At 48.7% G+C, this 26,898-nt stretch overlaps 1 protein-coding gene across 1 annotated transcript in view; it reads right to left on the bottom strand.

Moving 5' to 3' along the window:
- Positions 1 to 26,898, bottom strand: part of cacna2d3a (calcium channel, voltage-dependent, alpha 2/delta subunit 3a) — a 337,954-nt gene that overhangs the window by 174,585 nt on the left and 136,471 nt on the right. The window contains exons 10-11 of the mRNA XM_078414636.1: positions 21,032 to 21,145; positions 2,411 to 2,489 (exon numbers count right to left, since the gene is read on the bottom strand). Coding sequence (XP_078270762.1) covers positions 2,411 to 2,489; positions 21,032 to 21,145 — 193 coding nt within the window. The remainder of the gene's footprint in view (positions 1 to 2,410; positions 2,490 to 21,031; positions 21,146 to 26,898) is intronic.

Raw genomic sequence — 26,898 nt, forward strand, 5'->3', positions numbered from 1 at the left:
CTGCCTGACCCACTGAGTTACTCCAGCACTCTGTGAAACGTCACCTATCCATGTTCTCCACAGATGCTGCCTGACCCGCTGAGTTACTCCAGCACATTTTTATTGTAAACCAGCATCTGCAGTACCTGTTGTCTACATTGGATAGTGGAGAAATGTTTTTTACTGAATGTTACCCTGGACACGTCCAGTGCTGCATTCATTGACTGGTTATCCTGTACTGGGGTGGAACAGCGGTTCATACCCCCCTGAGTGACGGCTTTCTTGTCTGCAAGACAACTTGGTTTAGCGCTTATAAATGACAGGAGCAGAATTAAGCCATTCGGCCCAAGTCTCAAGTCTCCTCCACCATTCAACCATGGCTGATCTATCTCTCCCTCCTAACCCCATTCTCCTGCCTTCTCCCCATAACCCCTGACACCCGCACTAATCAAGAATCTATCTACCTCTGCCTTAACAATACCCATTGACTTGGCCTCCACTGCCGTCTGTGGCAATGAATTCCACAGATTCACCACGGCACTAACCGGTTCGGTCCAAACAGAATGAATCTGCAACAAATTATACACCGTCATACAAACCGGAGTTTGCCAGTGACTTGTGTAATGGGAGATAGACACACAATGCTGGAGTAACTCAGCGGGACACGCAGCATTTCTGGAGAGAATGAATGGATGACGTTTCGGGTCAAGACCCTACTTCAGACGAAGGGTCTTGACCCAAAACATCACCCATTCCTTCCCTCCAGAGATGCTGCCTGTCCCGCTGAGTTACTCCAGCATTTTGTGTCTGTCTTCGATTTAAGCCAGCATCTGCAGTTCCTTCCTACACACTTGTGTAACGGGACTTGTTATCACAGAAAGCGATGGCACATTCTCAGGGTGAAGGAGGTCTTTGCAGTTTTATCTCCACGCTTTAGCTGACAGTAAATTAAAACTGTGCAGTGGGATCATTCATCACTGTAACGACTCTGCAGTTTTCAATGTTACAGCTGGCTTGTTCAATGTGACACGTACTGTAAGATGAATATGCTCCCTACCTGTACTGTTTGTTAGCTTATGATGTGTTTGCTCTGTTCTACAAAATTCACTCATCTACTGTTCTAATGAACCACAAGAAAGCAGAGAAGAAAGAAGCCCATTTTGGCAACCAGCCTGGTATTTCCAGAGGCCATAGTTTAGTTTATGGCCTAAAATATGCCATGGTATAGGCATATATATGGCATAATTATAGAGCGGAGGTACAGAACCTGGCGGACTGGTGCTCGGATAACAACCTGTCCCTAAATACCACCAAGACCAAGGAGCTGATCATCAACTTCCGTAGGTCACATAACGGGGAATACGCCGCGATCTTTATCAACGGGGACAGTGTGGAGAGAGTGTCCAGCTTCAAGTTTCTGGGCACTCACATTTCGGAGGACCTAACATGGTCCAATAACACTGCTGCACTGGTCAAGAAGGCACAGCAACGACTGTTCTACCTAAGAACACTGAAGAAGTCTGGTCTACCCCAACAGCTGCTGACGACATTCTACCGCTGCACCATAGAGAGCATCCTAACGCATGGAATCCTTGTGTGGTACCTCAGCTGCACGGAGGCAGAAAGGAAAGCTCTACAGCGGGTAGTCCATAGAGCTCAGAGGGCCATCGGAACACAGCTACCAGACTTGGAGGGCATCTACAACACACGATGCCTCAGAAAAGCCACCAGCATCCACAAAGACTCTTCACACCCCTGCAACAGTCTGTTCGAACTCCTTCCATCGGGCAGACGATACAAGGCATTCTACGCCCGCACCTCCAGACTCAGGAACAGCTTCATCCCCAGGGCCATAGCTGCTATGAACCGGTCCTGCTGAGCCGGATGGCCACAACGCATAGATCAACTTGCACTTTACCCTGTCTAAAAACTGTTACAATTGTTTCATTTCGTTGGGTTGCTGTTGTCTAAATTACTTAAATTATTGCATCGTATGGGAGGCGCATTCCCAATCTCGTTGTACCCCTGGGTACAATGACAATAAAGATATATTGTATTGTATTGTATTGTATTGTATATATATGCAATATATATCTGCACATATATATATATATATATATATATATATATATTCATATATAGCATATATATAGTGTTGTGATGACCAGCCAATGTACGCAGTGCCCTGCACCCACAGAACATCAGCATTATGTTGATGACCAGGGAACAATCATGGGTCCATGTCTTCACATACGTACGTGTGTTAATCTTTCACATGAGGAACCTCCGCCATCTCATCCAGGTAATAAATCTTATTGTTATGCAGAGCTCAGACACAACATCACAGAACATAGTTGCTCAGCTGCTTATCCAGCCGGCAGCAAATTTAGATCATTTATTGACAATTTCGATGCAAATATCAGATACAAACCTTTATTTGCACACGCCATCCATTTCAGATTTTCAGAAAATACAGTTTCCCGTCCGATCAAATAAGCAAATATACGCACCTGCAAGACAGAGAAGCTCGATTAGACACTTACAAAAGAGATGAGGAGGAGTTTCTTTAGCTAGAGGGTTTAGTTTAGTTTAGTTTAGTTTAGAGATACAGCGCGGAAACAGGCCCTTCGGCCCACCTGGTCCGCGCCGACCTGCGATCCCCACACACTAACACTATCCTCCACACACACTAGGGACAATTTTTACATTTGCCCAGCCAATTAACCTACAAACCTGCACGTCTTTGGAGTGTGGGAGGAAACCGAAGATCTCAGAGAAAACCCACGCAGGTCACGGGGAGAACGTACAAACTCTGTACAAACAGCGCCCATAATCGGGATCGAACCCGGGTCTCCGGCGCTGCATTCACTGTAAGGCAGCAACTCTACCGCTGCGCCACCGTGCCGCCAAGGGTGGTGAATCTGTGGAATCCATTGCCATAGACGGCAGTGGAGGCCAAGTCAATGGGTATTTTTAAAGCGGATATTGATAGTTTGTTGACTGGTCATAAGGTCATAAGTGATATGAGCAGAATTAGGCCATTCGGCCCATCAAGTCTACTCCGCCATATCAATAGATATGTAAAAATTCAATGGACTTTTTCTCAACCTTTCCATAATGTAGCATGACATTTTCTATCTCAAAATCACTGCCAAGGGTAAATAATTATTGACATGGAACTCTTTTTACTATCATTCATTTCCTGAAGTATAATTGCAACTTTATTTGTTTCAATATTGATCACAGATTTAAGTTTGAGATAGAACAGTGCAATATAGGAGCAGGCCCTTCGGCCCACAATGTCTGTGCAGATATGACAATATATTCATTAATAATTCCCTGTAACAGAAACCATGAGATCATAAAACAGAGGAGCAAAATTCGCCCATTCTGGCCCATCGATCATGGCAGAATCTATCCCTCTCAACCCCACTCTCCTGCCTTCTCCCCACATCCTTTCCAATCCAATACGGGTGTCAGGGGCTACAGGGAGAAGGCAGGAGAATGGGGTTAGGAGGGAGAGATAGATCAGCGATGATTGAATGAGTAGAAGTAGACTTGATGGACCGAATGGCCTAATTCTGTTCCTTTCACATGACCTTATGAAGATGCAGCAGAAGATATTTTGGAGTTGAGTTGACCTAAATTCAGTGAGCTGAATGTTCTGGGAATTTGGAGTCTGACAAGGAATTAGAACTTGGCACGTTAGCACTTCTCAGCCGTCTGCTTTTGAACAGAATACGAGCAGATGACTTCAGAATGGATTGGCAGGGGCAGACCGAAGCAGGAGCAAGGCTATAAAGGGCAGACTCTGACGGCTCTCATCTCCATGGAAGTGCTCAGATGCACACCTTGGTTCCAAAGTCACGTCCTATTGGAACTCTGCAAATGAACCGTTCACAGTTTTACATTCTGAAGAAGGGTCTCGACCCGAAACGTCACCCATTCCTTCTCTCCCGAGATGCTGCCTGACCTGCTGAGTTACTCCAGCATTTTGTGAATAAATACCTTTGATTTGTACCAGCATCTGCAGTTATCTTCTTATACAGTTTTACAGTAAACTGACCAAGGCTTTACCTTGCACTAAACGTTATTCCCTTATCATGTATCTGTACACTGTGGACGGCTCGATTGTAATCGTGTATTGTCTTTGCGCTGGCTGGTTAGAGCGCAACAGAAGCTTTTCACTGTACCTCGCTCGGTACACGTGACAATAAACTAAACTCAGACCAGACAGTGCAGGTGAATAAAAAAAACAGGAGGGACTGCAGAAATCTGGAACGACAACAAACAGCTGCAGGAACTCTGTGGGTCAAGCAGCATCTGTGGAGGCAAAGGGATAGTCACCAATGAAGGGGCAGTATGGAGTTCAGCTGCCACGGGCATGGTGCCAGTGATCTGAGCACTTACATTATTGGACCAAGTACCAACAAATGTGCTTTGCCATTTGTACATCTGTGGAGAGAATGGACACACAACGTTTCATAACATCTTAACTGATAGGAGCAGAATTAGGCCATTCGGCCCATCAAGTCTACTCCGTCATTCAATCATGGCTGATCTATCTCTCCCTCCTAACCCCATTCTCCTGCCTTCTCCCCGTAATCCCTGACCTAAAACGTCATGCGTCCACTCCCTCCACAGACGCTGCCTGACCCACTGAGTTTAGAGTTTAGAGTTTAGAGATACAGCGCGGAAACAGGCCCTTCGGCCCACTGGGTCCGCACCGCCCAGCGGTCCCCGCACATTAACACTATCCTACACACACTAGGGACAATTTTTACGTTTACCAAGCCAATTAACCTGCACGTCTTTGGTGTGCTGGAGGAAACCGAAGAACTCAGAGAAAACCCTCGCAGGTCACGGGGAGAACGTACAAACTCTGTACAGACGGCGCCCGTAGTCGGGATGGAACCTGGGTCTCCGGCGCTGCATTTGCTGTAAGGCAGCAACTCTACCGCTGCGCCACCGTGAGTTCCTCCAGCACTCTGTGCTTTGCTCCCGATCCCAGCATCTGCAGTCTCTCGTGTCCGTGTTTTTCCATCAGTTCGCCCGGGTCTTCATGACAACCGCCCACGGATTTATTTAATTAACTAAATTGGAATTGGTGCGGAGTTCTGGTGGGTGTGGAAGCCACATCTCCAAACCCCGGCCTGTCAATACTAGCCCCACTGACGGGATCACTATGTTGCCAGTCTGCTACCCCAGTGTGTTTGGCTGCATTATCACGCCATCAGTCATCCCGGCACATGCAGCCAGCATTGTGTCTGGTTTTCAAATGGCCTGTGAGGACACTGAAGCAGGGATGGTAACGATGGTTGGTCATGCAGTCGCCCGGCTTGAGGTTCACAACAGATGCACTTTCAATTAGCAACGATAGTGAGGGCCAGCCTTGCCAACGAGAAGCAAACACACACTGCCTGGTGCAGTCCCAGCACACACTGCACACAGTGCCCACTGCAGACCCAGCACACAGTGCCCACTGCAGTCCCAGCACACACTGCCTGGTGCAGTCCCAGCACACAGTGCCCACTGCAGACCCAGCACACACTGCCCACTGCAGTCCCAGCACACACTGCCTGGTGCAGTCCCAGCACACAGTGCCCACTGCAGACCCAGCACACACTGCCCACTGCAGTCCCAGCACACACTGCCTGGTGCAGTCCCAGCACACAGTGCCCACTGCAGACCCAGCACACACTGCCCACTGCAGTCCCAGCACACACTGCCTGGTGCAGTCCCAGCACACAGTGCCCACTGCAGTCCCAGCACACACTGCCCACTGCAGCCCCAGCACACAGTGCCCACTGCAGTCCCAGCACACACTGCCTGGTGCAGTCCCAGCACACAGTGCCCACTGCAGACCCAGCACACACTGCCCACTGCAGTCCCAGCACACACTGCCCACTGCAGACCCAGCACACACTGCCCACTGCAGACCCAGCACACACTGCACACAGTGCCCACTGCAGACCCAGCACACAGTGCCCACTGCAGACCCAGCACACACTGCCTGGTGCAGTCCCAGCACACACTGCCTGGTGCAGTGACACAACACACTGCACACACTGCCCACTGCAGTCCCAGCACACGGTGCCCACTGCAGTCCCAGCACACACTGCACACTGCAGTCCCAGCACACAGTGCCCACTGCAGACCCAGCACACACTGCACACAGTGCCCACTGCAGACCCAGCACACATTGCACACTGCAGTCCCAGCACACAGTGCCCACTGCAGTCCCAGCACACACTGCCTGGTGCAGTCCCAGCACACACTGCACACACTGCCCACTGCAGACCCAGCACGCACTGCCTGGTGCAGTCCCACCACACACTGCCCAATACAGTCCCAGCACACACTGCCCAATACAGTCCCAGCACACAGTGCCCACTGCAGTCCCAGCACACACTGCACACACTGCCCACTGCAGACCCAGCACACACTGCCCACTGCCCACTGCCCACTGCAGACCCAGCACACACTGCCCAGTGCCCACTGCCCACTGCCCACTGCCCAGTACAGTCCCAGCACACACTGCCCAGTACAGTCCCAGCACACACTGCCCAGTGCAGTGCCAGAGTATGGGGAGCTGATCGTACAGTCACTGCTGGGTCAATGTGCAACAGCTGTTTCTAACATGAACACAACCAGGCAGAGAGGCATTGGGAGTCTGGTTTGTGCACAATCAGTGACACGGTGGCGCAGCGGTAGAGTTGCTGCCTTACAGCGAATGCAGCACCGGAGACTCACGTTCAATCCTGACTACGGGTGCTGTCTGTACGGAGTTTGCACGTTCTCCCCGTGACCTGCGTGGATTTTCTCCAAGATCTTCTGTTTCCCCCCACACTCTGAAGTCACACAGGTTTGTAGGTTAATTGGCTGGGCAAATGTAAAAATTGCCCCTAGTGTGTGTAGGATAGTGTGAGTGTGCGGGGATCGCTGGGCGGCACGGACCCAGTGGGCCGAAGGGCCTGTTTCCGCGCTGTATCTCTAAAACTAAGATGCAGCACAGAACGCCACAGGAGATCCTTCTTCCCTGTGGCTATCAAACTGTACAACTCCTCCCCCTTGTGTCGTGGGGTAGACTGAGACTGAGACTGAGACTGAGACTGAGACTGAGACTGAGACTGAGACTGAGACTGAGACTGAGACTGAGACTGAGACTGAGACTGAGACTGAGACTGAGACTGACCCACCCCCCCCACACCACAATCTTTGCACGTCCCCCATCCTGGACTTTCCACACATCACTTTAATTTCATGTATTTTGGGTTTTGTGTATTTTGGGTTTTATGACTGTTGGCAGATGTTTTTCCCTCCTGGGATAAATAAAGTTCTAGTGTATCGTATCGTATCTAATGGACCAAGGCCCTTGGGTGTAAATGCACAGATGACATTTCTGGCATGGTGTGGAAGCCAAATGATGAGTCCTGTCTGCATTGCACATGGCGATGTTCCCATGATGAGTGCAAAGCAGAGAAGGAACAGTGCCAATTAGCAACAGCTCGCTCTGACAACCATTTGTCCCCACAAAATGTGTAGGAAGGAACTGCAGATGCTGGTTTAAACCGAAGAGAGGCACAGAGTGCTGGAGTAACTCAGCAGGTCAGGCAGCATCTGTGGAGAACATGGATAGGTGACGTTTCACAGAGTGCTGGAGTAACTCAGCAGGTCAGGCAGCATCTGTGGAGAACATGGATGGATGACGTTCTTGCCACACCCTAGTCATCGTGCTAGTTTCATTGCTGTCCTGTTGATTTTCGTTGTCTGTAGAAGCCGTTATCACCTTTTCCACAGCACTGGCTATCAACTGTACAACTCTTCCCCGTTCTGTGGTGGGGTAGACTGAGACTCACCCCACCCAATCTTTGCACATCCCCCTGCCTTTCCACTCTTCACTTTAATTTCATCTTTCATGTATTTTGTGTGTTTTATGTCTGTTCACTGATCAATTTCCCTGCTGGGATGATTAAAGTTCTATCGTATGGTCTGGTACATCTTGGCGAGCATGCGTGCGTTGGGCCGAAGGGCCAGTTTCCGTACTGTGTGACGTGGACTCGACAAACCTCTACAAGCTGGGGGAATGGTTGCTCCCCAAGTAGTGTGGCAGTAATTAATTGTGAACGATTATCTGTGTTACCCCTGAAATGAGCAAGAGGGAGAGCTCCAGGGGCCTCATTTTAACCTTCATCATCAATTTGCTACAAGCGGAGAAATATAAACACTTTAATTAACCTGTTCCAAATTGCCAATAAACAGGATCTGCGTGCTTGAGGGTATTAGCCTGTGAGGACACCCTGGGGAGGAGGTGGAGGGCCTTGGGCAGGATGGTTCAGTCACGTGGAGCGGAGTTCCACAGTGTTCTAGCCTGGTTCACTTCATAATCTCCACAAACTAATAAACGCCCAAAATATTCCCGCTGCCTGGCTTTCTCAATTGGCAGATACAACGTGCACCGCATCCTGAAAGGAGTTTGCATCTGTTCCATTGCACGTGGTCTCACCGAACACAGATGTTCAGCTTTCTGTTTAGATTTCTTTGAATACATAAGCACATACTGACCCTGGGAAATGACAATCGGCTGATTGCTTCCTTACTTATCTGCAAAATACAAAGCACAAACCCCTCGTTTTGTTTAAGGTCAGACTTGTCAGAGCGACACGCTCATCCAACCACAGAATCATTGTAGTTAGTGAAGAAGAGTCTCGACCCGAAACGTCACCCATTCCTTCTTCCAGAGATGCTGCATGACGCGCTGAGGTACTCCAGCACTTTGTGTCTATATTCACTTTAAGCCAGCATCTGCAGTTCCTTCCTACATAGCTTACAAATGAAATATTTTACCTATTTGCTACATCAAACTATTTAATGTTCATTTAATCAGAATTTCTGTACCTGTTGGACACAGTGCAGGTGGTTGAGGGATGATCTTATAGAGAGAGGTGTGTAAAATCATGCAGGGAATAGATAGATAGTCTTTTGCCCAGTGTTGGGGAATCAAGAACCAGAGGACATTGGTATGAGGTGAGAGGGGACAGATTTAATACGGACCTGAGGGGCAACTGTCTTCATACAGAGGGCGTGGATATTTGGAACGAGCTGCCAGAGGAGGTAGTTGAGGGAGGTACAAAATCAACATTTAAAAGACCATTGGAAGGTACAAGGACAGGAAAGATTTAGAGGAATAGGGGTAAAATGCGGGCAGGCAGGACTGGTGTAGAAGGGGCATCTTGGTCGACATGGGCAAGTCGGGCCGAAGGGCCTGTTTCCATGCTATACGACTCTGTGGCTCGAATTCTATGACAGCTGTCTTGGCTGTTAATAAACATAAAGAAATGTTTACAATTTGTTACTCCAACATCACTGGTAACTCCAATGAAGCTAACTTCATGAACATACTCCTAAATACAGTCAGCATAACCCCTGTCCCACATGGAGAGCTAATACTGTGTCACCACCCCACCACAAGCCAGTCTGTCCATTGCTGCAGTGTGGTCTACCATCTACCATGTGGTCTACCATCTACCATGTGGTCTACCATGTGGTCTACCATCTACCATGTGGTCTACCATCTACCATGTGGTTTACCATCTACCATGTGGTCTACCATCTACCATGTGGTCTACCATGCACTCTGTGAAACGTCACCTATCCATGTTCTCCAGAGATGCTGCCTGACCTGCTGAGTTACTCCAGCACTCTGTGAAACGTCACCTGTCCATGTTCTCCACAGATGCTGCCTGACCCGCTGAGTTACTCCAGCACTCTGTGAAACGTCACCTATCCATGTTCTCCACAGATGCTGCCTGACCCGCTGAGTTACTCCAGCACTCTGTGAAACGTCACCTATCCATGTTCTCCACAGATGCTGCCTGACCCGCTGAGTTACTCCAGCACTCTGTGAAACGTCACCTGTCCATGTTCTCCACAGATGCTGCCTGACCCACTGAGTGACTCCAGCACTGAGTGGAACGTTCATGCTGTGAAATGGCGGCGTGATTTATTAAGGGATGAAGATTATCAGATGCGTGGGAGTGGGAGAAATAACCTTTTGAAGTGAGGGAGTTCAGATGTCAGCTGTGTGCTGTACTTCCACTGCCTAGTGCAATGCTGTCTAGCTTTTGTCTCACAAGAAGGGTGGCACAGTGGCGCAGCGGGTAGAGCTGCTGCCTCACATCGCCGGAGACCCGGGTGCCATCCCGACTGCATGTGTGGAGTTTGTACGCTCTCCCTGTGACTGCGTGGGTTTTCTCAGGGTGCTCCGGGTTCCCCCCACACTCCAAAGACGTACAGGTCTGTAGGTTAATTTTCTTGGTGTAAATGTAAATTGTCCCTAGTGGGTGCAGGGTAGTGTTAGTGTGCGGGGATCGCTGGTCGGCATGGACCCAGTGGGCCCTGCATCTCTAAACCAAACTAAACTGACAGAGCAGCGGTCTTGTTTGTGATTCCTTGACCCCTTTCACCATGGGGATGTCTGGCCATGGGTCGGCGGGGCTATGAGTAGCAAGCTGCCTGCACAGTGCACCGAACGGTGGGAGACCAGCGGCTTCATGCGGGACACAGCAGCTATTCCCGGGGTAGATGTGAGGTCATTTGTGATTACAAGAGGTACTGGCCTGTGACAAGAAAGCCATTATACAATCTCTCAAAGTCATGCATATGTAACTGTCCAGACCATACAAATAACCTCCTTGAAAAATAACTCTGGAATCAAACTAATGTTATCAAAGACAGCTTCCATGCACTGAGAATTAAAGAGAATGTGTATGCATTTGTCCGCATAATACAATACTGTATAATCAATATGAAACATAATTCTGGAATCAAGCTAATATTATCAAAGATAGACACAAAATGCTGGAGTACTTCTAGGAGAGAAGGAATGGGTGACGTTTCGGGTCGAGACCTTTCTTAGTACCGACTAGCTAATTAAATGATTGCATCGTATGGGAGGTGCATTCCCAATCTCGTTGTACCCCTGTACAATGACAATAAAGATATATTGTATTGTATTGTATTCTTCAAACTGAACTATCAAAGACAATGCAGATTATCAAAGATTGTCTTTACGTACTGAGAATTAAAAAGAATATTTATGCATTTATCTGAATAATACAATACTGTATAATCTAAACGAAAAATAATTCTGAAATCAAACTAATGTTATCAGTGTCCATATACTGAGAATTAATGAGAAAATATGTGCATTTGGCCAAATAACATAACTTAATATGACGCAAAATGCTGGAGTAACTCAGCGGGTCAGGCAGCATCTCAGGAGAGAAGGAATGGGTAACGTTTCGGGTCGAGACCCTTCAGTCTGAAGAAGGGTCTCAAGAGATTCAAGAGAGATTCAAGATAGCTTTATTTGTCATCCAATATTGGACGAAATTCAGTCACCCTGAAACATCGCCCATTCTTTCTCTCCTGAGATGCTGCCTGACCTGCTGAGTTACTCCAGCATTTTGTGAATAAATACCTTCGATTTGTACCAGCATCTGCAGTTATTTTCCTACACTTAACATGACAAATAAGTTTGAAATCAATCTAAGATCAGCAAAAACAGCTTCCACATACTGAGAATTAAAGGGAATGAAACACAAATGAAAGACTTCATCCAGAATGGTAGCGATTATCTTTGTGAAGGGGAGATTATATTTACCAATGTGGGTATTGAAAAGCATTATATAAAGTAGAGAATGTGTGTCGTGTTGAATGATTGGGTGCTGGCTAGCACGCAACAAAAGCTTTTCACTGTACCTCGGTACACGTGACAATAAACTACACCGTTAAACTGAAATAGTGGGAGGAGGTGCAAAGGAACGAACACCAGGAGACGTTTGGAAAAGTGAACGGAAGTGACAATGCAACTAATAAAGGCAATTTCAAGGATGAGAGTTGATGAAGGGCTTCATTAGTTAGCGTCAGTGTGGAGCTGGGAGAGTGATCATTGTTCCTGCCAGCACGCTGACCTGTGTCAAGCCTGAACAATCTGCTCCCCTGCAGAGCCGAGACTGGCAAACAGCATCGGACCGTGCCGCCAGATGGGGCAACTCTGCCTCATTATTTGTGTCTCTCAACTGGAAATTGCAACAGAAGGAATCATTACTGTGGGGTACAGCTCTGAAACGCCAGCGTGATTTATTAGGGGATAAAACCGCCGCAGAGACCATTATCAGAGCTGAGCACTCTGTAAAGTCCATGTATTGCATGATCAAATAAGCATTAGTAATGAATGATATCACCCTTTCATCTCAACAGGTTGATTGTAAACTGAGCAAACCCTATGTTCAATGCATGCCACGGTATAAATAATATACCAATAGACTGTAAAGGTCAACTCTTCAATGTAAACGGCTGGGGCTGGAGGTGCAAGAACAAGGGCTGTACACATACACACACAAGTGATCAACACACAGCGGTACAGCACAGGGACAGGCCCTTCAGCCCACAATGTCCGTGCTCAGCAAGTTAAACTCGTCTCCTCTGCTTGCATGTGAACCATATCCCTCCATTGCCTGCATATCCATGTGCCTGTCTAAAAGCCTCTTCACCACCACGATCACATCCGCCTCCACCCCCACTCCTGGCAGCGCGTTCCAGACCCCCACCAGGATGACGCAGTGGGTAGAACCGCTACCTCACAGCGCCAGAGACTCGGGTTTGATCCTGACCATGGGTGCTGTCTGTACGGAGTTTGCACGTTCTCCCTGTAACCGTGCAAGTGCTCCAGTTTCCCCCCACATTCCGAAGGTGTGCAGATTTGTAGGCTAATCGGCTTCTGTAAAATGCCCCAGGTGTGCAGGACAGTGCTAGTATACAGGGTGACCACTGGTCAGCCTGGACTCGGTGGGCCGAAGGGCCTGTTTACACACTGTATCTCTAAACTAAACTAAAGGACAGGATTGGGACTGAACGGGAATGTAGGAGGCAGCCCAGGCATGAGGAGGTGAGGTACCAGGAGCCCAGGGATGGGGAGGTAAGGCACCAGGAGCCCAGGCATGAGGAGGTGAGGTACCAGGAGCCCAGGGATGAGGAGGTGAGGCACCAGGAGCCCAGGGATGAGGGGGTGAGGCCACCAGGAGCCCAGGGATGAGGGGGTGAGGCACCAGGGGCCAAGGCATGGGGAGGTGAGGCCACCAGGAGCCCAGGGATGACGGGGTGAGGCCACCAGGAGCCCAGGGATGGGGAGGTGAGGCACCAGGAGCCCAGGGATGAGGGGTGAGGCCACCAGGAGCCCAGGGATGAGGGGTGAGGCCACCAGGAGCCCAGGGATGACGGGGTGAGGCCACCAGGAGCCCAGGGATGAGGGGGTGAGGCCACCAGGAGCCAGGCATGAGGGGGTGAGGCCACCAGGAGCCCAGGGATGGGGAGGTGAGGCCACCAGGAGCCCAGGCATGGGGAGGTGAGGCACCAGGAGCCCAGGCATGGGGAGGTGAGGCCACCAGGAGCCCAGGGATGAGGGGGTGAGGCCACCAGGAGCCGTGTGCACTGTTTCATTCAACATGACGCTGGGCGGTGAGGGAGTGGCAGGTCAGGATGGCTCGGAGGCCAATGTCCCGATGGTGGTGTTCACCTGCAGCTCCTGCCCTTGTCTTTCAGCAGGTAGAGTGAGCACTGACTTACCCCAGGCACAGTCACTCTGCTGAGCAAACCTCAAAACACATCACGTTTACTGTCTGAAGAAGGGTCCCGACTCAAAACATCACTTATCCATGTTCCCCAGAGATGCTGCCTGACCCGCTGAGTTACTCCAGCACTCTGTGAAACGTCACCTATCCATGTTCTCCAAAGATGCTGCCTGACCCGCTGAGATAATCCAGCATCTCTGGAGAACATGGAGAGGTGACGTTTCGGGTCAGGACGTTCTTCAGAACAAAAACACACCAGTAACCCTCCACTGATGCTGCCTGACTTGGTGAGCTCCTCCAGCACTTTGCGGTTTTCTCAAGGTTCCAGCATCTGCAGTTCTTTGTGCGTGTACACAGTCCCAGTCACCAATTGGTAATTTGGAGAGTGCCCAGCCTCTAGTCACTGCACAGCTCAATGTAGAGAGTGATAATGCTGTCAAGAAAGAAACGCACATTCCAAACCATACACATATTTCTGACATGAATTGAACCATTGGACCTTGCATGCATTGCATGATTTAAAGCCTTGTTGTATTTTGTAAGACAGCACCACAGTGTGCTTTCACTAATCACCCATAAGCAAGTAGAATATATTCCACATCTAGTCCCAATGGCTTTAACTTTAGATAGACACAAAATGCTGGAGTAACTCAGCATCTCTGGAGAGAAGGAATGGGTGACGATTCGGGTCGAGACCTTTCTTCAGGCTTACACTGAAGATGGGCACACCTTCCCTGTGAATCATGCTGTTGAGAACAGCAGGTAGTTGAAGAAGGGTCTCAACACAAAACGTCACCCATTCCTTCGCCCCAGAGTTGCTGCCTGACCCGCTGAGTTACTCCAGCACTCTGAGAAACGTTACCTATCCATGTTCTCCAGAGATGCTGCCTGACTCGCTGAGTTACTCCAGCGCTTTGTGTATATCTTCAGTTTAAACCAGCATCTGCAGTTCCTTCCTACACATTTCTTCTACTTTGGAGATACAGCGCAGAAACAGGCCCTTCGGCCCATTGAGTCCGTGCTGACCGGCGATCACCCCACACACGAGCTCTATCCGACACACTAGGGACAATTTACAATTTTCAAAGGCCAATTAACCTACAACCCTGCACGTCTTTGGAGCGTGGGAGGAAAGCTGGGAAAACCCACGCAGGTCACGGGGAGAAAGTACAAACTCTGTACAGACAGCACCCGTGGTCAGGATTGAACCTGGGTTTCCGGCGCTGCGCTACCGTGCCGCCCTAATGGTCCTTTATTCCCTTCCCTCCCTCCCTCCCTGTAGAAGCAAAACTACTCATCCCACAGAGACTGGAGGTTGTACACAAGGCACTGAGTGTAGGATAAGTGATTAACAATGTCGAATTAAATCTAGGTTCATTAGCAACTTTGCTTTTGAAATAATTGTTTCACTCTCCAGGGGGGATAAAAACCCTCTCTCACACACATCTAACCCAGCGTCAGAGATTCTGTTTGTACTCAGCGTTACAACTAATTTATGCATTAATTTGTGTGTTAGTGTTAATGGAGCATGTTAATGCATTTCCACAGCATCAGCACAGCTTTCGTTTGTAGAGGACATGTCAAGGAGGGCTGTTCCTTCAAGTGCAAACGTTTCACAGAGTGCTGGAGTAACTCAGCGGGTCAGGCAGCATCTCTGGAGAACATGGATAGATGACGTTTCACAGAGTGCTGGAGTAACTCAGCGGGTCAGGCAGCATCTCTGGAGAACATGGATAGATGACGTTTCACTCAGCGGGTCAGGCAGCATCTCTGGAGAACATGGATAGGTGACGTTTCACAGAGTGCTGGAGTAACTCAGCGGGTCAGGCAGCATCTGTGGAGAACATGGATAGGTGACGTTTCACAGAGTGCTGGAGTAACTCAGCGGGTCAGGCAGCATCTCTGGAGAACATGGATAGGTGACGTTTCACAGAGTGCTGGAGTAACTCAGCGGGTCAGGCAGCATCTGTGGAGAACATGGACAGGTGACGTTTCAGAGATGCTGCCTGACCCGCTGAGTTACTGCAACACTCTGTGTTTTTTTCTTATCCCATAATCTGGTACTGCGTTTACTGAACGTGACTAAATCACCCTCCACAACGTCTCTGGCACTTGCTCGACAACTAATCAACCTCTCAGCTCCCCTCAATGGATGTAAAGATGTTTTACTACCGTCTCTGTTCGGCAGCCATTGATTGTGAATGTCGGGGCATACAATGGCAGCGGCACTGATTGCAGCATTTGCTTTTTGAAGTAGTCTTCACTTTAAGCAAAGCTGAAAGCTGCCCTTCAAAACCAAGAGCAAATCCATTTATGTTACTAGCAGCAGAACAATGGGTTGAGATTGGAACAAAGAATGCAGGAAATTAGTTCCAGCTTCACCAAAGTCTTTGAGCATCTCCCCGGTCAGGGCTTGACTGTGCTTCAATTATGCGGACTACAAAAGACAGTTGGATTCTACGCAAGACAATGGGAAATATCCCATTCGTGGCGTGATCATAATGCACCGGCTCAATCACATATAACAACACAATCGCAAGCTTGCACGTGTACAGGAACGGCCCCTTGTGCAGAGGCTCCATCTGACTGGAACTTAGAGGCAATTCTTGCCCATTGATTATTGTTTTAAGCATTCAGTGGGGTAAATATATTGATACAGCCGGTCCAATTCAAATGGTTACAGAGTTGTCAAATACCTAAATGAACATAACCGAGTTCCTCCAGCACGTTTAATTTTGCTTAATCTGCCTGGTATCTCCATCTGACTGCAAAACCGCCTCAGGGCATCACTACCTTGAAGACATTTGTCAGAAAGAACTGCAGATGCTGGTTTACACCGAAGATAGATACAAAATGCTGGAGTAACTCAGTGGGACAGGCAGCATCTCTGGAGAGAAGGAATGGGTGACATTTAGGGTCAGAACTCTTCTTCAGACTTCAGAAGGATTCCTACTCATGTTCTCCAAACAACATCGCTACTGTGAAGAAGTTCTCCTCCTCTCTCTGCAGGGAGTTCTGTGAGACCCTCTCTCACTCCCTCCTCCCTCCCCAGCCGCCGACTCTGCCAATCAAATCAACCCCCCCCCCCCCTCACCTGTATCCACCTATCACTCGCCAGGCTTTGTCCAATCCTGACCAGCTTGTCCAACTTCCCCCCCCCCCACCCCTCTCACCCCCCTCTAAAGAAGCATCCTGACCCAAAGTCAGGCAGTACTTACACAACGCTAACATCATTACCAGTAAACCCAAGAAGATTTTTAAGAAGAAATGGTTAAGAGGGATGTTTATGTACCATAAGATCATAAGAATAGGAGCAGAATTAAGCCATTCGGCCCATCAAGTCTACTCTGCCATTCAGTCATAGCTGATCTATCTCTCCCTCCTAACCCCATTCTCCTGCCTTCTCCCCATAACCTCTGACACCCGTACTAATCAATCATGGGAGAAGAACAAATATTGCGGGTCAGGAGGCATCTCTGGAGTGAAGGAATGGGTAACGGAGAAATGTCTCGACCTGAAGATCAGTCTGAAGAAGGGTCTTGACCCGAAACATCATCAGTCTGAAGAAGGGTCTTGACCCGAAACATCATCAGTCTGAAGGGTCTCGACCCGAAACATCATTAGTCTGAAGAAGGGTCTCAACCCGAAACATCACCCATTCCTTCTCTCCAGAGATGCAGCCCGACTCGCTGAGTTACTCCAGCACTCTGTGAAACGTCACCTATCCATGTTCTCCACAGATGCTGCCTGACCCGCTGAGTTACTCCAGCGTTTTGTGTCTATCTGCGGTTTAAACCAGCACCTGCAGTTCCTTCCTACACAAATACAGAAGCCGATTTGCACACACCAAACTCTCACACTTCTGACGGCAATCAAATTATCTGCTTTTGAAATGATAATTATGGTAAAAAATATTGGCTGGGTCAGTGTGAATAATTCCCAGAGGCGTCTTTGGAACGGTGCCTTGAAATCAAGAGTTGAGAGAGTGTGGTTAATTGGCATATGTACTGACAACAGAACGATGACATTCTCACTTGCAGCAGCGGAACAAGTCTGTTACGTCTAAAGTCTAAAGTCGAGGAAACTGTGTGACTCCTCTTGAGGCTGGCACTACAACAGGTGAAGCACGAGTCTCTGGATCAGGTGATGGAACATCCACTCTACCTCTCTCAACTATGGTGGGACTAACGGCCAGTGGGCAACTCCCTCCTAGTGCCACGCAGGTCATGCCGGATGGACATGCCTCCATCGATGGAGAATTGGTGTTGGCAGAGCTAAGGAGTGAGATTTGGAACTGAGATGAGGAAAAACTTTTTCATTCAGAGAGTTGTGAATCTCTGGAATTCTCTGCCTCAGAAGGCAGTGGAGGCCAATTCTCTGAATGCATTCAAGAGAGAGCTAGACAGAACTCTTAAGGATAGCGGAGTCAGAGGGTATGGGGAGAAGGCAGGAACGGGGTACTGATTGAGAATGATCAGCCATGATCACATTGAATGGCGGTGCTGGCTCGAAGGGCCGAATGGCCTCCTCCTGCACCTATTGTCTGTTGTCTATTGAGTGTCTAAACAAGTGGGGGTATGTGTGCCAGTGTGGCAGTGAACCACAAACAGTGGAACAGTGGAGCAACCTGCTGAAATGCCCTCGACTGGGAATCCAATGCATAGCTGCCAAACTCACTACCTACAATGAGGATGCTGGGAAGTGTGTTCAGCATCTGGCTGAACAATATCTATTCTTGTGATGTGGACTCGATACGAAGAACAAGTCTGTAAACACAGTGCACACACAGATAATATATAATAATCAGAAAATACAATACATTCAATAAATTAAAAGCTTCTTTGCATCCACAGGAGGTGGGGTCTGGTTTTACTGACACATGTAAATGGTCCAACAGCACTTCATTGGCACATGTACCCATGAACAGTGAAATGCTTTCTTTGCAGTCAGTGACCAACCTGCTGTGTATTAGGGCACAATCATATTATGTACAAGAGCGCAAGACAGGAGACAACAGTGCTCACCATCATTTAGACGCCATCATTAACCTTTCCAGTACAACATTTTTTTTTAAATAGACACAAACTGCTGGATGTGTGCGTATGTATATATGATCCACAGGCATCATCTCTGGAGAGAAGATAGACACAAACTGCTGGATGTGTGCGTATGTATATATGATCCACAGGCATCATCTCTGGAGAGAAGATAGACACAAACTGCTGGAGTAACTCAGCAGGACAGGCAGCATCTCTGGATAGAAGACAGACACATACAGCTGGAGTAACTCAGCGAGACAGGCATCATCTCTGGCGAGAGGGAATGGGTGACGTTTCAGGTCGAGACCCTTCAGACCCTTAGCTGTTTGCAGGGTGAAAATGAGAAGCCGGGAATGAAGAAGGGTCTCGACCCGAAACGCCACCCATTCCATCTCTCCAGAGATGCTGCCTGACCCGCTGAGTTACTCCAGTACTTTGTGTGTATCTTCAGTGTAAACCAGCATCTGCAGTTCCCTCCTACACATGGGTAGTTAGATAACCATTAAAGGTTTTATTGTCATATGTTCCAGATAGAACAATCGCAACAGAATGTGCAGACACAGTACACTGTAAACAATACGATAAACGAGAGAGAAAAGTGTATACATACACATAATCACAAATACACACATATATGGATCATATATACATATACACACATGCGTACACACAAAAAAGCAAACAATAATAGTGCAGTAATAGTCTGTGTAGGTGAGAGCTTGTTTGAGGTTGTGGTGTTTGGAGTAGAAGGTCTGGGGGGAAGGAGGGTTAACATATGTAAGATTTGAGAAGTTTTCCCTCATTCTGCAATCAACATCAAACCAAAAGCTGCAGTTTGGACATTTTATACGGGACTGGGGCTGATAGCGGAGAAAGGCTGCGGTCAGTTTTTAACAAGGGATGTCACAATCAGTGGGTCCCAAGATGGCCGCGGGACCTCGTGACCAGCCACAAAAGCAAAAACCCCACAGCCCAGTCTCTAGGTTTCTGCAAAGTCACAGCCAGAACAATAGATGGATATTGGCCGTGCAGAAACCTGCGAAACCAGGTCGAAGTCCAGACACTGGGGCGCTGACATCAGCATACTCACAATGCCCCAAGCCGACCTACACAGTTAATCTCGTTAAGGGGGCACAATAGCCCATAGAAACCTACCTGGCAGGTGATGGGAAACCAGTTAAACCCATCACCTCTCAACGAGAAACAAATTAACATAACGCAGGACAAAGGGAAAACTCAATACATATCTTTTAAACAAAGAGATCCCGAGATCTGGCGGGAGATAGGACGGGCCAGAATTAGTATAACTGGCCACGATTTTGGGGTTTTAAGCTCAAGAAGAAACCTGCAAGGAATGCAAAAAAACTGCAAGGAACGCAAGCCAGGAGGGAGAAGAAATACTGCAAGAAAACCTGCAAGGAACGCAAGCCAGGAGGAAGTAGAAATACTGCAAGAAAACCTGCAAGGAACGCAAGCCAGGAGGAAGACGAAAAGACAGGCAAGAAAGACACGCTCGCAACAGGGACAGCAGCAACGCTCGCAACGACTGGCAAGGAACGCTCGCAACAGGGACAGCAACGCTCGCAACAGGGACAGCAACGCTCGCAACGACTGGCAAGGAACGCTCGCAACAGGGACAGCAACAACGCTCGCAACGACTGGCCAGGAACGCTCGCAACAGGGACAGCAACGCTCGCAACAGGGACAGCAACGCTCGCAACAGGGACAGCAACGCTCGCAACGACTGGCAAGGAACGCTCGCAACAGGGACAGCAACAACGCTCGCAACGACTGGCAAGGAACGCAAGAAACGGAAGGAAGAAACTCAGGGGACAAGCACGACCCTCACGGAAAGCAGCGGAGAAGCAGCACGAACAGCCAGTAACCCCAGTAATAGCCCCATGGTGAGCATGTACCCCGATCCTGCACATCCTGGACATAGTTTTAGTGTAGAGGGGAGGGTGTTTTGAATAAACGTGGGTGTGTAAATGAATATGTGTTGGTCAAGTTTGCGTTCCCCATCTTACAGCCAAGAAATGTTTAGTAGAACTGTGTCTAAGTATTCGTGTAGTTATGCATATGTCGTTTAGAACTGTGTCTAAGTATTCATGGACAATAGTCCCAAGAGCTCAATAAAAGCCTTTTCCATTTAAACCCTGGTCTTCAAATCTGGTCTGGTTGAATTTTTCTGCACTATCAACGCTCCTGCATCTAAGTCCAGTGTCTAGAACCGTAGGGGGTGAGTGGGTCGAACCACTCACGGGGAACCAGTGTGCGCGGCCTGTCAAGGGATCAGAGCAAGGCACGGGGACCTTAGGTCGGGCGAAAGCTCGGCGCAGGAAACCCCTTACACATAGAACATCACGTTTTGCAGCCTACCTTGCGATCAGGCCAGTTGTACTTTGCAAATACCGTGTCATACGTGTCCACAGCTCCATCGGTGACAAGCATGATGGCCTGGCTGCAGCTGCTGCCTTGCCCTGTGCCGTTAAACTGGAGATAACACAGGATACCACATGAGAGGGAGCTTCACAACATACAACATACAACAGCACAGCAACAGGCCCTTCGGCCCACAATGTCCGTGCCAAACACCAGGCCACGTTATAGTTTAGTTTAGTTTAGTTTAGAGAGACAGCGCAGAAACAGTTCCTCTCGGCCCACCAGCGTTCCCCGCACAATAACACTATCCTACACACACTAGGGACGATTTTTACATTTACCAAACCAATTAACCTACATACTTGTACGTCTTTGGAGTGTGGGAGGAAACCGTAGGTCTCGGAGAAAACCCACGCAGGTCACGGGGAGAACGTACAAACTCCGTACAGACGGCGCCTGTAGTCGGGATGGAACCCGGGTCTCCGGCGCTGCATTCGCTGTAAGGCAGCAACTCTACCGCTGCGCCACCGTGCCACCCCATACTTATCCTAATCTCATTTGCCTCTCCACCACCCCTCCATGCCTTGCATATCCATTTGCCGATTCAAAAGCCTTTTAAATGCCATTACTGTATCTTAGATTTAAAAGGTTGCTTCAGAGTTTGAAGCAAATCACATTCTGCACAACATGTTTACTAGTAAAACTACAATTAAAAACACCAAGTACTTGCTATAACCCCGGGATAAGCACTCAACTAAGGAAACATCGCCCAGAGCACAGCTATTTACAATATACATTCATGACTTGGATGGAGGGATTAAAAGTAATATTAGCAAATTTGCAGATGATACAAAGCTGGGTGGTAGTGTGAACTGTGAGGAAGATGCTATGAGGTTGCAGGGTGACTTGGACAGGTTGTGTGAGTGGGCGGATGCATGGCAGATGCAGTTTAATGTGGATAAGTGTGAGGTTATCCACTTTGGTGGCCAGAACAGGAAGGCAGATTATTATCTGAATGGTGTTAAATTAGGAAAAGGGGACGTACAATGAGATCTGGGTGTCCTAGTGCATCAGTCACTGAAAGGAAACATGTAGGTACAGCAGGCAGTGAAGAAAGCCAATGGAATGTTGGCCTTCATAACAAGAGGAGTTGAGTATAGGAGCAAAGAGGTCCTTCTGCAGTTGTACAGGGTCCTAGTGCGACCGCACCTGGAGGTCTGTGTGCAGTTTTGGTCTCCAAATTTGAGGAAGGACATTGAGGGAGTGCAGCGTAGGTTTACTAGGTTAATTCCCAGGATGGCAGGACTGTCATATGTTGAAAGAATGGAATGACTGGGCTTGTATACACTGGAATTTAGAAGGATGAGAGGGGATCTTATTGAAACATACAAGATTATAAAGGGGTTGGACACGTTAGAGGCAGGAAACATGTTCCCGATATTGGGGGAGTCCCGAACCTGGGGCCACAGTTTAAGAATAAGGGGTAGGCCATTGAGAACAGAGATGAGGAAAAACTTTTTCACCCAGAGAGTTGTGAATCTGTGGAATTCTCTGCCTCAGAAGGCAGTGGAGGCCAATTCTCTGGATGCTTTCAAGAGAGAGTTAGATAGAGCTCTTAAAAATAGCGGAGTCAGGGGGTATGGGGAGAAGGCAGGAACGGGGTACTGATTGTGGATGATCAGCCATGATCACTGAAGAAGGGTCTCGACCCGAAACATCGCCCATTCCTTCTCTCCTGAGATGCTGCCTGACCTGCTGAGTTACTCCAGCTTTTTGTGAATAAATACCTTCGATTTGTACCAGCATCTGCAGTTATTTTCTTACACAGTGAATGGCGGTGTTGGCTCGAAGGGCCAAATGGCCCACTCCTGCACCTATTGTCTATTGTCTATGAACCAAAGTATTATCTAACTAATCATACCTACTTACAATAAATGACTTCATATGCAGAACCCCCCCCCCCCCCCCCAGCTACCTACATATTAATTCTCTTAAAAAAACTAATCGTGTAGATGCAAGTATATCATTGGGGTTATCAAGTTGGCATCTCCCTTCACTGGTGTTTCGTTGTTAGGCCCACAACACCTCAGGAAGGCTGGTTCCACTCCACCTCTACCCTTCTACCCCACTCTACACCCCCCCCTACACCCCCCCTACCCCCCCCCCACCCATACCCTACACATACCACCCTACACATAACCCCCCTACCCATACCATCCTAACCATACCCCCCCACCCATACCCCCCCACCCATACCCCCCCTACACATACCCCCCACCCATACCCCCCTACACCTACCCCCCCACCCATATCCCCCCCACCCATACCCCCCCTACCCATACCCCCCTACCTATACCCCCTACCCATACCCCCTACCCATACGCCCCCACCCATAACCCCCCTACCCATACCCCATACCCCCCTACCCATACCCCCTACCTATACCCCCCTACCCATACCCCCCCTACCCATACGCCCCCACCCATAACCCCCCTACCCATACCCCATACCCCCCTACCCATATCCCCCACCCATACCCCATACCCCCCTACCAATACCCCCCTACCCATACCCCCCTACCCATACCCCCCTACCCATACCCCCCTACCCATACCCCCCCTACCCATACCCCTCCTACCCATACCCCCCTACCCATACCCCCCTACCCATACCCCCCCTACCCAAACCCTGCTACCCATACCCCACCACCCATACCCCCCTACCCATACCCCCATACCCATACCCCCCCTACCCATACCCCCCTACCCATACCCCCATACCCCCCCCCCCATCCGTCCGTGTATTCCAAGCTCCCCAAATAGCGACGTGGGTGATCTTGCTATGAACCCTCTACAGCCCACCCCTCCGTTGCCACCTGTGAACACAAGGGAACCGCCGGGTCCCCACCTACCCGGTGTTTGAGGTTCTGCGGTGATGGCAGTACTTCATAAATAGTCCTTATAAGGGAACTTACACGACCTGCCTCCATACACCACAGCTCCCTCCAGCTAAACCCCCTCCAGCTAAACCCCCTCCAACGTCTCATAATCTCAGTCTGAAGAAGGGTCCCAAAACGTCACCTATCCATGTTCTCCACAGATGCTGCCTGACCCACTGAGTTACTCCGGCACTCTGTGAAACGTCACCTATCCATGTTCCCCACAGATGCTGCCTGACCCACTGAGTTACTCCAGCACTCTGTGAAACGTCACCTATCCATGTTCTCCACAGATGCTGCCTGACCCACTGAGTTACTCCGGCACTCTGTGAAACGTCTGGGGAAAAGGATGTGTGATGTTTGGGGTCAGAACCCTTCCTTCCTCAGTTGCTCCAGCACTTTGTGTCTATCTGCAGTTGTGGCAACTCATTGTAGACAGCATTTATTTGCAGAGGTATTCTTTGCTGGGTGATTTGGCGGTGAAACTGAAAGGCCAATACTCTGGGGGACATGGAGGCAATGGACAACGAACTTTATGTTCATGTTGCAGGAGGTGGAGAAGGGCTTTACCTGAATACAGATGCAGCAGGTGCAGCCTGATGCTAGGAACATGATCAGGTGTTGCGCTCAAATCTATGATTGATGCAATTTCACCCAGAGGTATTTGCTGTGCGATTAACTCTGGGCAAACTGCCACTTAGCAGAATTTGTCCAGAAAGATAAATGGCCCGACAATCCCTGTATCTAGGCAAAACCAGGCACAAAGTGCTGAAGTAACTAAGGACTTTGTGTCCGTTTGTGCTGGAGTAACTCAGCGGGTCAGGCAGCGTCTGTGGAGAACATGGATAGGTGACGTTTCATGTCAAGCCCCTTCTTCCGTCTGAACCAAAAGGTCGCCTATCCATGTCCACCAGAGTCGCTGCCTGATCCACCGAACTACTCCAGCATTTTGTGTCTTTTGTTTTGTAAATCAGCATCTGCAGTTCCTTGTTTGCCTGTTGCTGGGCAGATCTGTGCAATGTTGGAATGGTTGTGTGGCACTGTGGGCTTTTGTGGATGGTGGTAACAGTGAATATTGCAGTAACTCGTGCTATTTCTCCCAGCTTCACCGTTCAGTGTTACAAGACCAACGTGTAACACATTTCCCCAATCGTGCTTCAAGGTTGACTGACACACTCAGATTGCTGGATAGTTGGTTGATGTAGGGTTCGGGTTTGGTTGGTTGATGTAGGGTTAGGGATTGGTTGGTTGATGTAGGGTTAGGGTTTGGTTGATGTAGGGTTAGGGATTGGTTGGTTGATGTAGGGTTAGGGATTGGTTGGTTGATGTAGGGTTCGGGTTTGGTTGGTTGATGTAGGGTTAGGGATTGGTTGGTTGATGTAGGGTTAGGGATTGGTTGGTTGATGTAGGGTTAGGGTTTGGTTGGTTGATGTAGGGTTAGGGATTGGTTGATGTAGGGTTAGGGATTGGTTGGTTGATGTAGGGTTAGGGTTAGGGATTGGTTGGTTGATGTAGGGTTAGGGTTTGGTTGGTTGATGTAGGGTTAGGGATTGGTTGGTTGATGTAGGGTTAGGGATTGGTTGGTTGATGTAGGGTTCGGGTTTGGTTGGTTGATGTAGGGTTAGGGATTGGTTGGTTGATGTAGGGTTAGGGATTGGTTGGTTGATGTAGGGTTCGGGTTTGGTTGGTTGATGTAGGGTTAGGGTTAGGGATTGGTTGGTTGATGTAGGGTTAGGGATTGGTTGGTTGATGTAGGGTTAGGGTTAGGGATTGGTTGGTTGATGTAGGGTTAGGGTTTGGTTGGTTGATGTAGGGTTAGGGTTTGGTTGATGTAGGGTTCGGGTTTGGTGCAGGAAGGAACTGCAGGTGCTGGTTTACACTGAAGATAGACACAAAATGCTAGGGTCAGGCAGCTTCACTGGAGAAAAGGAATGGGTGACTTTTCGGGTCGAGACCCTTCTTCAGACCCGACCCGAGTCAAGACCCGAAACGTCATTTATCCCTTTTCTCCAGAGATGCTGCCTGTCCCGTTGAGTTACTCCAGCATATTGTGTCTATCTATGCACAGAGTCTCTTAGATGCACAGAGTCTCTTGCCTAGAGTAGGTGAATCGAGGACATATGTTCAAGGTGAAGGGGAAAACATTTAATGTGAGTCTGAGGGGTAACCTTTTCACACAGAGGGTGGTGGGTGCATGGAACGAGCTGCTAGAGGAGGTAGTTGAGGCAGGGACTATCCCAACATTTAAGAAACAGTTAGGCAGGTACATGGACAGGACAAGTTTGGAGGAATATGGACCAAACGCAGGCAGGTGGGTCTTGTGTAGCTGGGGCATGTTGGCCGGTGTGGGCAAGTTGGGCCGAAGGGCCTGTTTCCACACTGTATCACTCTGTGACTCTATGAAGGGCCAGTTTCCACACTGTATCACTCTGTGACTCTATGGGACCAAGGTTGGTTGGTTTTCGGTGGAGTTTGTGGAGTTCCTGCAGGTGGCAGTAACAGAACAGGTCTGTGTTAGATGTGGGATTTTAACGCGTGAAAATGAAAAAGAAGTTCCATATAACCTCAGGGCGATGCCACCGACATGTGGAGCAACCGCTGGCAGGTTGGGGAGCTCCTGCAAGTAATGGCACAATCCATTTAACCTGATATTGAAAATGTTCTTCACAGGATGTCAGGGAATTACCATGCATTATGTGATCTCTGAATCCCTGCTTAGAATGCTCCTCACATTAATTAGCACAGTGGTTATGGAAGCTGTTTACATTATAAATGTCAATGACAAGCATTTTGTGATGAACTACAATTAACTTGTAATGATTTATCATTTGCCATGGCAATTTCCATGCATTCTGACATCTTCAGTCTGGTTGCTAGTCATTCAAATGTCAACCAATTTGATTTAATTTACTATAAAAAAATTTTT

The sequence above is a fragment of the Rhinoraja longicauda genome, chromosome 17 (assembly GCF_053455715.1).
Source record: "Rhinoraja longicauda isolate Sanriku21f chromosome 17, sRhiLon1.1, whole genome shotgun sequence".
NCBI classification, from domain to species: domain Eukaryota; kingdom Metazoa; phylum Chordata; class Chondrichthyes; order Rajiformes; family Arhynchobatidae; genus Rhinoraja; species Rhinoraja longicauda.